A 13,670-nucleotide genomic window follows, 5' to 3' on the forward strand; every position below is an offset into this window, starting at 1 on the left:
GGACACCTTTCTTTCTTTCACATCTCATGGATATTCTCATTTAAAGCCTGTAATTGGCCCAGACCAAGGAAACAACCAGGTTTAAAGAGCATAAAAGGTCCATGACCATCCTTCTCCATCTCACAAACCTCACTTCTTTCTAGCACTGATGGTGTTCTCTAGTTGGGCAATGAAACACTTATAAGAGAACAACCAAGCTCAGAGAGCACTGTGGATTCTGTGATGAACATGTAATTGGTAAAATGGAAACATCTGTTGAAAAACTGTGGGTTGGACAAAAAAGCTCTTTGCAACTCTTTCTTTAAGAATCATCCTTTGAAGGTGAAATAGTTTGAAGGTGAGCTGTCCAAGGTTTAACCTCAATTGAAAAAAACTTGAACCTGTGATAGTTTCTCTCTCTCTCTTAGCCATATCTCTGATTTCTATTAGCCGTTTGGGTGATTTTGAGCCAATTACCAGGAGACTGTGAGTTCTAGTCCCTTAGGCATGAAAGCCAGCTGGGTAACTTTTGGCCAATCTCCAGGAAATGGGGAGTTGTAGTTCCTCCTTAAGTATGAAAGCCGATTGTGTGACTGTTGGCCAATCGGCAGGAGTGGGTGAGTTGTAGTTCCTCCTTCAGTATGAAAGCTAGCTGGATTTCACCAGGAGATGGGGGAGTTATAGTTCTGCCTTAGGCACGAAAGCTGACTGGGTGAACTTTGGGCCAATCACCAGGAGAAAGTGAGTTCTAGTCCCACTTTGGGCATGAAAGCTGGTTGGATGATTTGGGGCCAGTCGCTCTCTCTCAGCCCAACTTGTTATAGAAATCCAAATAAGCAAATGAACATTCATTGAAAATCCATGGTACGGACAGAAATTCTGCCTCTTTAGTAAACCCAAGATCATCTTCCCATGGCATGGGCATATGTGAGTGTGAGTGAGTGATCGAGATCAAGATCCTAATCTAACTTAAACATAGTCTGCACCAAAGCCAAAAGGGATAACAAAAATCTGACCTCTCTGATAAAATACCTAAAATATGAGAAAAGTGCTGAAATGGTTTCATACAATGCCACCAAATCCAGCTGTACGGAGACGTGAATGCAAATACTTTTGTCGAAAATTCCTGTCGAAACAAGTCTTGATTGTTACTTGACTCCCAAATATTTTCAGACTGGTTTTTTCTTGGGAGGCAGCTTCAAAGTCGTCTCTCGCAGATACTACTTGTGTGCGAGATAAATCTCCAAGCCATGATTTGCACGAGACCCCTACCTCTGAAATAGTCTTCAAAATGCGTTGCCAAATGTTTTAACATCAGGGGAATATTGTAGACTGTTGAATGGAAGAAGTATAAATGCACGAACTCAGTTCATACTCAGTTTGCAACAGTCCCCAAAACCTTTTCCATAGCTTTGGTGCAGCTGGGTTGGTGCATCTTCTGATACAAGGCAAGGTCTTGTTTTCTCAGAGGGCTTGGAAGAACTTACGATTAAAGGGGGCAAAATTTGTGGCCATATAAGAAGAAAGTCTTGTGTTCACAGCAGGCTGTTTTCTGTCCTGTCTCATGCACAGAGGTGGATTTGTGGCTGTGCAGAGGCAGATAGATAATTCCACAAAACATCCATAACAAAGTACATTTATTGGTACATCAGGTATCTTCATAACTCACATTTGTGATGAAGCTCTTCTATAATGACCAATCCTTTGTATATCAGCATTGCAGGTAAAAGATGGTTCTTTTCCTAACCCATCACGTAGTGGTAAGCTGCTTATCAGTTCATGAGTCCAGGCAAGAATGGAGGAAAACCTCCCTCAACCCCTCAAGGGTCAATTTAGTGACCAATCGGGATTACAGATGTAGCCACATGATAGGAACTACATTTCCCAGGATACCTTTAACTACATTTACCATGATGCATTCTCTTAAGCGGACAGCTCACAATTCCTAAGTAACTAACCAATTCCCATAGACCAGCTGGCACAGCACAGGCTGGAAGAACTTCTTACAAACTAGAGGGGCAAAGTTTGTGATCAAGGAAAGGTAGAAGGTTTTCTCATCACCTGGTTGATATTGTGCATGGTACTTAGGTCTTAGATCAGGCCTTCTCCTTGGAGACACTGAATCAAAGAGATGGGAATTGTGTATAACAGAGAAGACAATTCATGATGTGGGATTGACAATTTTTTTCCAGTAGGGGAGATGAAATGGTTGGTGGGACATGTGGTGGGCTGGGCTGAAGCACATCCTTGGTGAAACCCATGCTAAAATTGAGTGGATGCTACAGTTCTCCCCACTTCTCATGTTCTCTGTGACTTCTCCTTCTCTTTTGGACAGACTGCAGGAAGGGCAAAAGTCATGTTCACAAGGATGTCAAAAGAGATGTCATCATTTTGGAAGCTCATCGAGAATGTATCCAAATGTATCAGAGCCATATCTAAGGGCCTTCAGCAAGGGTCTTCAAACTTGGCAAGTTTAAGACTTGTGGACTTCAACTCCCAGAATCCCTCCTCCAGTCATGTTAGCTCAGGAATTCTGGGACTTAAAGTCCACAAGTCTTAAACTTGCCAAGTTTGAAGACCTTTGCTATAGATGAGAGAGATGAGAGATGGATGGATGGATGAGTAGACAGACAGAGATGGATGGATAGATGATATAGATAGATGAGAGGTAAGTATAGATAGATATAGATGATAGATAGGTACGGTAGATAGATCGTAGATGATATATAGATGTAGATGATATAGATCAAGGCTCTTCATACTTGGCAAGTTTAAGACTTGTGGACTTCAGCTCCCAGAATTCCTGAGCTAACATGACTGGAGGAGGGATTCTGGGGGTTGAAGTCCACAAGTCTTAAAGCTGTCAAGTTTGAAGACCCCTGGCCTACAGGAACACCATCTTAGTTTTGCTTGAAAAATGTTACTGCTTTTAGTGTTGCTACGAAAGTTCTATTGCAAACAATATTATTGTTTGTTATTATCTATTATTGTAAACAATAATAGGAGATTTTTTTTCAATGGCCCATCTGAAAAGCAACCATTTACAGAATAATTATTACTTAAAAAAAAAAAGTAGAATTCGTGATGCTGGGTTTCAACCACCATTCATGATCCTGGAAGAAAGAACCAGGAAGTCAAAATATTGATTCCCCGTGGGGGAAGAAAGCTGGCTAAAGAACTGAATGTTGGTTCAATGACACTTTTTTCGAATACCCCAAGTATAAAGTAATCCTTCATCTGAAATCCTGAAAATTTGACGTCTTTTTTTTTGTGTGTGTGTGTTTGTGTGTGTGTGTTTTAGGTTATGATGATACAGCAGAAACCAATCTAATTTCTCGCCCCATCCACTCAGCCAAGCTGTTGCAAGACAACCACCCTAGAACTATTCGCAGAAAAAGAAGCGTTGGTAAGAATTTTATTTTTTAAGAGTAAATCTTTGGAAGGACTTTAGTGGCTGGTGTAGAATTTATTTATTTTTTAAAAAAAAAGCATAAGAGAGGAAATTATTTTGCAAACAAATAGAAAAGAGGGTGCATGCTATTGTGTTTTTATTTTTTATTTTTTTTCTTCAGTAGTTCGGTCATCTTCCAGGGTTATAATATACTGGAAAAATGCCTGACATTCAATTTTCATGTTCCTGCATGCTCCTGGTGAAATCTGAGCGAGAGAATGTGGTGCTGGTAGTTCTTTCAGTTCACTGATTTGCAACTAACTGGGGTTCTTCAAAAAATGAATGGAATAACAAGACTTCCCTCTTGCAAGAGGGATTGTTTGCTGACCCTTTCTCCTGACTCATGGCTCACTTTCCCTTCCATTGGGAAAAAGCAGATTTTCTGCTTCTCTGGGTCCTCTTGTCAGACCTCAGTTCTCTCAGGGTGTGTTCCATAATTCTTCATTCCTTGGGGACTCTACCTCTTGTACCTCTGTCTGGGTTCCATGTTTGCCAACTTTTTAAGCAGAATGTAGAGACTGTGTTGAGAATATAGGCAATTCTCGACTTCTAGCCACCATTCAGTCAGAATTTCCATTGCTAAACAAGGCAATTGATAAGTGAGTTGCATCCAATAATACAACATTACGAGGAGGAAGAGGATAGATCTAGTTTAATGAGAAGGAGGACAAGGGGTGTGTGTGACATGATAGCAATGCTCCAATATCTCGGGGGCTGCCACATAGAAGAGGGAGTCAAGCTATTCTCCAAAGACAGCAATGGATGGAAACTAATGAAGGAAAGAACCGAGAAATAAGAATATTTTTTTTTCTGACAATTAAAAAAATATTAATCAATGGAAGGACTTGCCTCCAGAAGTTGTGGATGCTCCAACACTGGAGGTTTTTAAGAAGAGATTGGACAACCATTTGCCTGAAATCATCTAGGGTTTCCTGCCTGAGCAGGGGGTTGGACTAGAAGACCTCCAAGGTCCCTTCCAACTCTGTTAATGTGTTAGATGATTAGGAAGACGAGGAATATCAACAGCCTTTATAGACCTCCTTTCTTCTGTAAAACTGCAGGGCATCCATTTGATTGTCCTCTAGATTTATCTTCAAAAGAAACCCATGGGATGAATTGGGCTGAGAAAGAGCATCTTTGGTGATCAAGTGGAAACTTGAATTTGGCTCTTCCCAGGCCAAGACCAATATTAGGAATTTTCAATTTTAGGAACTGGTTCAGCCACCTATTTACGTCAAATACATTCACTGCCAAAATATACTATGATGAGCATCCCATCTCGGGGAATGAATTGCCACCAGAGTTGAAAAAAAAATAGTAGTAACAGAGAAGTAACAGAGCGGTAAAGTCGAATATAGTTGGGTGCAAAAAGAATGGAAATTACTATAAATAGATATATTTCCAGCTCTTTTGCTGTTGCTCGTATAAGTTGGGGTTTTGTTCTTACCCTAGTTTGTGAAGCAGCCTATGAAGGGATGGAACAGGACAGAAGTTTCCTGGGTTGAATATAAGAGAAGAACAGACAGAGCTGGAGGGCAGAGTTAAATGAGTCATCAGCCTAGAGTCCTTTCGTTGCCACAAATGATTCAATTCCAACCCATTCTGAATTCAGTTAACCTTTATCTGGTGCCAATTTAGCACTGAACTGTAGTTGACCAGATTCTTGTCTATAGGCACGAGCAATACATATTGTGAGGTGCAACTTAATATGGGGTCCTGATTCTTTGCACCTGACTTAAATCGATAAAATAGGAACATGGGCACCCAGTCCCAAATAGCTATCTGATTCATCTGAATTTTCCCTGCCTTTCTTCAAGAACTCTGGCCAGTTTTTGGCAAATGAACCGTGGAGCAGAACTGAACCCAGGGCATTCTGTATGCAAAGCAAGTGTTCTATTATGAGCCATGGTGGTGCAGTGGCTAGAATGTAGAACTGCAGGCTACTTCTGCTGACTGCCGGCTGCCTGCAGTTCAGCAGTTCGATCCTGACCGTCTCAAGGTTGACTCAGCCTCCATCCTTCCAAAGTTGATAAATTACTGAGGGGCGATATGCTGACTTGTAAACCTGCTTAGAGAGAGAGATGTAAAAGCACTGTGAAGCTGTATATAAGTCTATTGCTATTCCCAACACCACATCACTCTTCTCATTTCACCTTTCTACAGAGGAAGCCATTCCTGCAGTCTGCAAGACGCGGACGGTGATCTACGAGATCCCTCGGAGTCAAATTGACCCGACTTCTGCCAACTTCCTGATATGGCCTCCCTGTGTGGAAGTGAAGCGGTGCACCGGATGTTGCAACACCAGCAGTGTGAAGTGCCAACCCTCGCGGATACACCACAGAAATGTCAAGGTGAGGGGAAGCAGAATGCTGTCTTATTGGGGCTGGGTATCCCACACCTGTCCTTTGCTGTCCTTTGAAAGAGTAGCCTGAGCGCCATCCAGAGTAGCAACTCTTCACATTTTCAACATGGGCAGCTGTTGGGAAACTCCCAGCTAGGCAGGAAGGAGGAGTCAAGCAGGGAACTAGCTTTGAATCCTTGCACAGCTGCAAGCGGCATTGTCCCCTCCAAGTTCCATGAAACCTTACCTTTTTGTTCCCAGAGAAGGCAAGTGTCATGGGTGGCATACAAGATAATTAATTCATTAATTAACTAATTAAGTGGGTTCCCCAAAACTCCATGGGGCAAATTAGGGGAAAAAAATGTCACTGCAACGAATCCCAGTGAAATCACAGGTTTTTAATTCACGAATGCAATTGTTCCGTCTAACCAGTGGTGGGATTCAATTTTTCTTTACTATTGGTTCTGTTGGCGTGGCATGGTGGGTGTGGTGTGGCTTGGTGGGCGTGGCAGGGGAAGGATACTGCAAAATCCCCCTTCCCTCCCCACCCCACTAACCTGCTTTCCAGCTCTGTTCTCCTGGGCAGGGCAACCAAAGAAGACCCAGCCGATCAGCTGGGACTCAATGGGAGGCAGAGAAGAGATGAGAGTGGGGCGGTCAGAGGCAGGATTTCCCGGTCCTGCAAACTACTCAAAATTTCCGCTATCGGTTCTCCAGAACTGGTCAGAACCTACTGAATACCACCTGTGCATCTAAATGCTAAAAAAAAAAAAGGCAATTGGGAGGCAATTTTTGCTGGGCCATGAGGTGTACAACAATCTTTTGGGGGGCTTCCCACTAGCCCTGGTTTCTGGGTGCCCTGGCTTCATAATCCGTGTGCTTCTCCCTTTTCTGCGCTAGCCCTTTGCAACATGTGAATGCAAACAGAAGGGCTAAACAGGAAACACCTTAAACACACAACCGGGGAGCGAGATAAGGTGGCTATTGTGTACTCTAGTGGCCAGTTTTGACTTCCTTGAGGTCAACCGCATTTCAAATTCTTTCTCGAGAATCTTTGCTTTCCTTTCTTCGCGGTTCCTTTTTGTAGAAACCAGCTGCCTCTGTCGTTTTTCTGGGTGGAATTCAAATAGAAGTGTTTGGATGGCAGACTGAAGAACGTTCAACCCCTTCTGATGGTTGTTTCTGGGAATAAATGAAGAATTAGGTTGTGCAGATTAATTGTGCCTGAGTGAGTGTGTGTGTGTGTGTGTGTGTGTGTGTGTTATGTGTTTGAGGTGGTGCTTTGCACCTCCTGGAGTTAGTTATAACCGGGGTGGGATTCTACCAGTTCACACCTATTTGCTAGAACCTGTTGTCAATATTCTGAGCAGTTCGGAGAACCGGTTGTTAGAAGAAATTATTGGCCTAATCCTGTAAGGAAGGCAGGAGGGAAACATTCTGGTGTTGCTTACAGAAACTGCCTCTCCATTAACCCTTATTACATTCTTGGCAGGACTAGACTTCCTGTCTCTGGAACTTCTCTGGAGTTTTTTCCCCCTCCTTTGCTGGCACTTTGCTTGTGTGGAGTGACCATTCAAAGTTACAATGGCACTGAAAAAAGTGACTTATGACCATTTTTCACAGTCATGAGAGGCCAGGCGAGGAGATGCGTGCCTTGATGTGAGTGATATTGAGTTGGCCACACCCAGCCAATAAACATGACCACCAAGCCATATCCACCCAGTCACATGACCACCAAGCCACACCCACCACCCAAGCCACACCCACAGAACTGGTTGTTAAAAATTTTGAATCCCATCCCTGATTATAAAACCAGTGGTAGAATTCAGCCAGTTCGCACCAGTTCAAAAGAACTGGTTGTTAGCATTCTGAGCAGGGTGCCACTGTGGCTCATATCTCATTGTCCAGGGTGCTAGATAAGAGTGAACAGAATTCAAGCTGGACTTAGAGACCACTTGTGGCAACTTAAGGAGTCCAGGTTGATGCCGTGCTTGGCTCCACCCAAGCCCTGCCTGAATTTCTCCGACACTCAGTTGGGATAGCAGATGCTGAAGAAAGCTACTACACGAATTAATTTGATTGGCAGCTGTCTCAGTCTGTCCAAGCATTCCCAGACACTTCTAGCTTTAAACTAGGATAGCTGTAAATGGGAAGGGTGGTTTTTAACTGGTTGAGGACCTTGGGGACATCCAATGGAATTTAGATGTTTTTCCTCCCCCCTCCAGACTTCTCTGACGTTGTAGCGATGGTAGCACATTTTTGGAGACCCTTTGCTCCATGGTTGCAAATAGCTCTTTAGAAAATAGTTATAGGGGAAGGGGAGGCTGGGTGCATGTTTTGCAGGCAAAGGATTCCACGTTCCATCCTAAGGTCTTCAGATGGCGCTGGGAGATAGTCTGAAACCCTCAAGAATGTCTACTATTTATGGCCGATCATGCTGCACCAGATAAGCCTATAGTTAGCTTCCATTTGTTTTTTACTACCAGTTCTGTGGACTTGGCTTGGTGGGCATGGCTTGGCTTGGTGGGCATGGCTTGGTGAGTGTGGCAGGGGAAGGATAGACTGCAAAATCTCCATTCCCTCCCCAGCCCACTAGCCTGCTTTCCAGCTCCATTCTCCTGCAAAGCAACCAAAGAAGACCCAGCCAATCCGCTGGGACTCAATGGGAGGCGGAGCATAGATGGGGAGGGGCCAGTCAGAGGTGGGATTGGCCGGTTCTCCGAACTACTCAAAATTTCTGCTACCGGTTCTGCAGAACCGGTCAGAACCGGCTGAATGCCACCTCTGGTTAGCTTGCTATAAAGCATCTTCTTGCGTTCTTCTCTTGAGTGTCTTTCATCTGCTTCTCCGTGGATGCCCGATTTCTGTTCATAATAAGAGGAGAAACGGCATTTTCTAAGAAAAGATTGCTTGGATGTCCTTCTCGGTGCTGTTTTTAGAAGCAAGCTTCTGCCCAGCGTATGAGAATTGATCTTAGTTTACTCTAAGTCACTGCCTGGAAAAAAAAAAAAAATAACAATAGCATGCTGCAAAAGGTCTTGAGAAAAATCCTCCCTTGGCTTAATGTTAATTAAAAAAGGAGAAGTGAAATCAGAGTGGTGTGTTTTTCGTCAGAGTTGTGACCTTTCTGTCACACCAGTGACTTCCAAAAGAAAATCCACGTTTCTTTCTTCAGTGACTTAAACATTCTTCTCCCTTTCTCCTCGTCTTTGATATAACTAATTGTTTCACATGCTCTTTGGAATTCCAGTGTTTTTTTGGCGGGGGGGATGAATGAGCTCTGTGTCCCATAATCCTGAAGATTCTCTTGCGGCTCAGGCAGAAAGCTGTCAAGATTTCTGTTTTGCTTCTACCCAGAAGAGCATGAAAAGCTTGCCTTGTTCTATTTCCACTGGGTCAAGTTTGTATTTAAACCCCTTCTACTTATTTAATTTGATAACCGAAAGCAGAAGGCCCTCTGTTTCTTAGGTTTTTTTGGGGGGGACAAGATGGCGAGACAATTGGTCAGTCCTCAGTGGACTTCCCTGTGAGTTAGGAAGCTGGAGAAGAAAAGCTGCTAGGCCAAAGGAAGAGGTGGAAACCTTCAGACTTGATGTCCAAAACAAAGTTTATAACACCTTTATTCCATCAAATGGACAAGGAGGAGGAGGAGGAGGAGGGAAGGGAAGAAGAAAATGATGATGAAGAAGAAGAAGATGAAGAAGAAGAAGGGAGGAGGAGGAGGAAAAGAAGAAGAGGAAGGGAGGAGGAGGAGAAGGAGAAGAAGAAAGGGGGAAGAGGAAAAGAAGAAGGGAGGAGGAGGAGAAGAAGAAGAAGAAGGGAAGAGAGAGAAGGAGAGGAAGACAAAGAGGTAAGAAAAGGAAGAAGAGGAATAGGAAGGAAAAGAGGAAGAACCTTCTTTTTTTGCATTCTTCTTTTTCTCTCTAAGACCAGGAGAATGACGAGTAGGGGAAGGTTGAGAAATGCAGATTTGGGCAAGATTGGGAATGGGCTAATAAGGGTGAAAAAACCCATCTAGAGTGAAAAATACGATCCATGCAATTCCCTCCCAACATGGACTGATACGCAGAGCCATCTCTTGTTCTAAATCAATGCAGCCTTTTTCTTCTTCTTTTTTTATAAGTTGGACCAGTCGAATGGAAATGCTTTTATTCTCCTAAGATTTTAAGTGGGCAATTTGTGGTTGTGGCTTTTGGTGTTATTTTTAGGAACTGTTTTTCTTCGGTTTTGTTGCTTGCGTTTTTTGAGCCTCTCCCCTGCCTTCGTCCGGAACTTCTGAATAGATGCTAGACGAAATGATTCATCCGAATTCTTCTGAAGTTCTCTTCACCTTTCTAGGGACGCCAGATGGTTTACATTTTAACCTTCCCTGGAACAGAGACACTTGTAACTGTTGACCGTTGTCCAACTATTGACGTTGAACAGCATTGATTCAAGGATAGGGGATATAAAGCTGACATCGCACCAGAAATCCAAGGGTTAGCTGTGATGGAGGATGGTGGCAACCAAGTTTGATGGAATCATAGAATGATTCCGTTCTGTGGAAAGGGACCTTGGACCTTGGTCTTCTAGTCCAAACCCCTATCCAAAGTATCCTGGACAACTGGTTGTCCAATCTTTTCTTGAGAACCTCCAGTGACGGAGCATCCACAACTCCAGGAGGGTGGCTATTCCATTGATTAATCATTCTTGCCATTAGGAAATTCCTTCTTTTTTCCATGTTGGATCTGTCTGATGAGTTTCCATCCATTGTTTCTTGTCCTGCCCTTGGGTGCTATGGAGGATAAATCACCCCCTCTTCCCTATGACAGCCCTTCAAATATTGGAAAACTGCTATGGAGTTGTCGCCTCCTCCTCCTCCTCCTTCTCCCTCCTCCTCCTCCTCTTGCTGTTCTTCTTGATCTTGTTCTTGTTTTTGTTGTTGTTGTGTTGTTGTTGCTGTTGTTGTTGTTTTTCTTTCTTTCTTCTTCTTCTTCTTCTTCTTCTTCTTCTTCTTCTTCTTCTTCTTCTTCTTCTTCTTCTTCTTCTTCTTCTTCTTCTTCTTCTTCTTCTTCTTCTTCCTCCTCCTCCTCCTCCTCCTCCTCCTCCTCCTCCTCCACCTCCTCCCTTTTCTTCTTCCTCTTCTTCCTCTTCTTCTACTTCCTCTTCTTCTTCCGCCTCCACCCTCCTCCTCTTCCTCTTCTTTGTTTTCCTCCACTTCCTCCTCCTTTTCTTCCTCCTCTTCCTCCTCTATCTGATGGAGATCCAAGTCTCCTAGTTCTACATCAAACAGGTCTTGGCAATGAAGATCTTAATAGCTAAATTAACGTCTACTCTCTATTTTCCCAATTGTCTTTGAGTAACCAGATCCCTCTACAATTTCCCCATCCAGCATATGATTCCAATGCTGTCTTTGGTCCTGCTTTTTTGAGAGGAGAGACGAGCGCTGTAAATCCCTCTGCTTTTTCAAACATCTCCATCAGTTAATTCCTTTCTCCCCAAAAATGTAATCCAACCACCCTTTCTCGAGATGCATTAGGCAAACAAGCTGGGCTGCTCAGCTGTTCCTTCTGTGCCTCTCTGGCTTTGTGTTGTCTATTTAAACCCCAACAGAATGTTGAAACTTTGGCCCTCTGACCCCTGCCAACCTCTTGGAATGGCCGAGTTCAGTTGACTGTCATTCCCATCGTGCTGTGGTTAATCCGCTCTAGTCTTCCAGCAAGAAAATATCTTTGTAAAAGAAAGGCAGGCCGGTTCTAAAAGGTCCTTCCTTAGCAAGTCGGGAGAGATCTAGTTTCTTGAGAAGAAGGCAAGGTTTCAGCGTCCGAAGGCCCTCCAGTTGTGTGCAGCTCCCAGGAATGCTTTCACAGCCAAGGAAAAGATTAAGGCAACCGTAAGATTCAGCAGAAGAAAAACTATAGGACCAATAAAGGAGGATATTTGCAGCTCAGGGTAGAAATCAGGAGTCCTTGGTGCTCTCTGAGCTTGGGTGCTTTCTTGCAGGTGTTTCATGACCCAACTGGGTAACATCATCGGTGCTAGATGAGAATTGCATGGGGAGGGGGGACGAGGAGGAGGGGGGAGGACTGTGGGGTCCTCAGTGATCCCAGAGCTTGGGTGCTTTCTTGCAGACATTTCATTACCCAACTAGGTAACATCATCGGTGCTAGAAGGGAGAAGAGTTTGCTTCTTGTTTATATGTTCCCTGTCAAGACAAGCCACTAGTGTGTAACAAAAGAGCAACCCCCCCCCCTTATAGCACTGATGATATTACCTAGTTGGGTAATGAACTATCTGCAAGAAAACAACCAAGCTCAGAGCACCAAGGGCCCTTCAAAAATTAGGAACCCTCTACAACATAAATGTAAGGACAGCTGCTATGTAGAACAAAGAGACACCGATTAGCAGTCAGAAGACAGGATCAAAGCACCTTAATTTCATGACACATGGACAGATTTCACTATAGTTTCAACCAGGCAACTGTGAGCATCCTAGACCAAGCCAAATCCAAAATCTCTGGAGAATTAATGGAGAAGGAGGAGACTCAAGATGTACTTGCAGACTAAATATGCATAACATAACATACTCTTTGCTGCTTGCTTTCTGGGCCGTCCTTCCAGCATGTTTTCCTATAAGATATTTAGAAGACTGTTATAGTCAGTGGCTTTGCCTGGGAGTTGGTCAATGTTGTGAGAAAAAAAAATGCAGGCATTACAACCTCATTGGATTGCAAATTTATTTCAAGCGTTGCAACCTTCTGTGTGGATTGACTGCATCACTGGACATGTGATGATAGACCAAGAGTGTTACATTTCACGTCAGACTCTCTTGTCTGGTGTGAAAGTTGTTTTATTACCTCTGGGGTTCAGTCTGGATCTTCGTTGGCCAAGGTCTTGATTTGTGTTTTGTTGTAAATGAGACAACTGAGTCATCCTTTGATGTTGGATGACTCAGGGTGGCACTAGATTCCTTTCCTTCTCTATTTTTGTATTGTCAGACTTTGACAGAGAAAGCAGGGGATGGGTGTCAAAGCTTCACTGACAGGTCAGTCATTCTAACCAAATGCCAGTCTACCCAAAACTACCAGTTTGGAAAGGGATGCAAATAGCAATAACAAAAGGACTTAGACTTCTATACCTCTTTACAGTGCTTTACAGCTCTCTCTCTGTGGTTTACAGAATCAGCTTATCACCCCCAACCATCTGGGTCCTCGTTTTACCCACCTTGGAAGGATGGAAGGCTGAGTCAACTTTTGAACTCCTGGCAGTGGGCAGAGTTAGCCTGCAATTCTGCATTCTAACCACTGCACCATCATGTCTCTTTGTGTCCCTGGTGATCGAAAGGGCAAGCACTTTATGCCCTTAGAGAAGTTGGTTTCTCAACAGTTGCAAAATTTCTGGATGACCTTCCAGTTTGAGTTCTAGGGAAGCTGCTTCTCTTTCAGATGGCTAGACTTGGTGACTTTTAATTAGTTCCCCAGTCTGTCTTTTGAGGCAACTCTGCTTCCGTCTGCATGGCCAATTATGAGAAAAATATTGCCTCAACAGAGTGGGAGTCATCCTGGCCTTCCGTTTTGTGTAATTCTATAAGGATGTATAAACATGGAAAGGAATAGAAGGGTATGTAGGAATGACCTTGAGAGGAAGAAGAGCCACAGGCTAGACCAGAGGTCTCCAAACTTGCAACTTTAAGACTTGTGGACTTCCAGGATTCTGGAAGTTGAAATCCACAAGTCTTAAAGTTGTCAACTTTGGAGACCTCTGGACAAGACAATAATTAGATAAGAGGCAACTGAGCCCACAGAAGGAATTGAAGCATATCAGAAGAGACCCTCCCTAGTTTCTTGGACCCTATAGGTGAGGGGAAAAAAGGTTTCATATTTGCTTTCTTTCAAAGTTGCAAGATGGGTGTAAGCTCTTC

The 13,670-nt window shown here is 43.6% G+C and overlaps 1 protein-coding gene across 2 annotated transcripts in view; it reads left to right on the plus strand.

The window, feature by feature from the left end:
- The window catches only part of PDGFA (platelet derived growth factor subunit A), a 52,543-nt gene that overhangs the window by 30,655 nt on the left and 8,218 nt on the right, over window positions 1–13,670 (plus strand). For both annotated transcript variants that reach the window (XM_087942045.1, XM_087942044.1), the window contains exons 3-4: window positions 3,281–3,385; window positions 5,594–5,781. In XM_087942045.1, coding sequence (XP_087798171.1) covers window positions 3,281–3,385; window positions 5,594–5,781 — 293 coding nt within the window. The remainder of the gene's footprint in view (window positions 1–3,280; window positions 3,386–5,593; window positions 5,782–13,670) is intronic.

Source organism: Pseudonaja textilis, chromosome 14 (assembly GCF_049901715.1).
Source record: "Pseudonaja textilis isolate UNSWEBS1 chromosome 14, rPseTex1.2, whole genome shotgun sequence".
NCBI classification, from domain to species: Eukaryota; Metazoa; Chordata; class Lepidosauria; order Squamata; family Elapidae; genus Pseudonaja; species Pseudonaja textilis.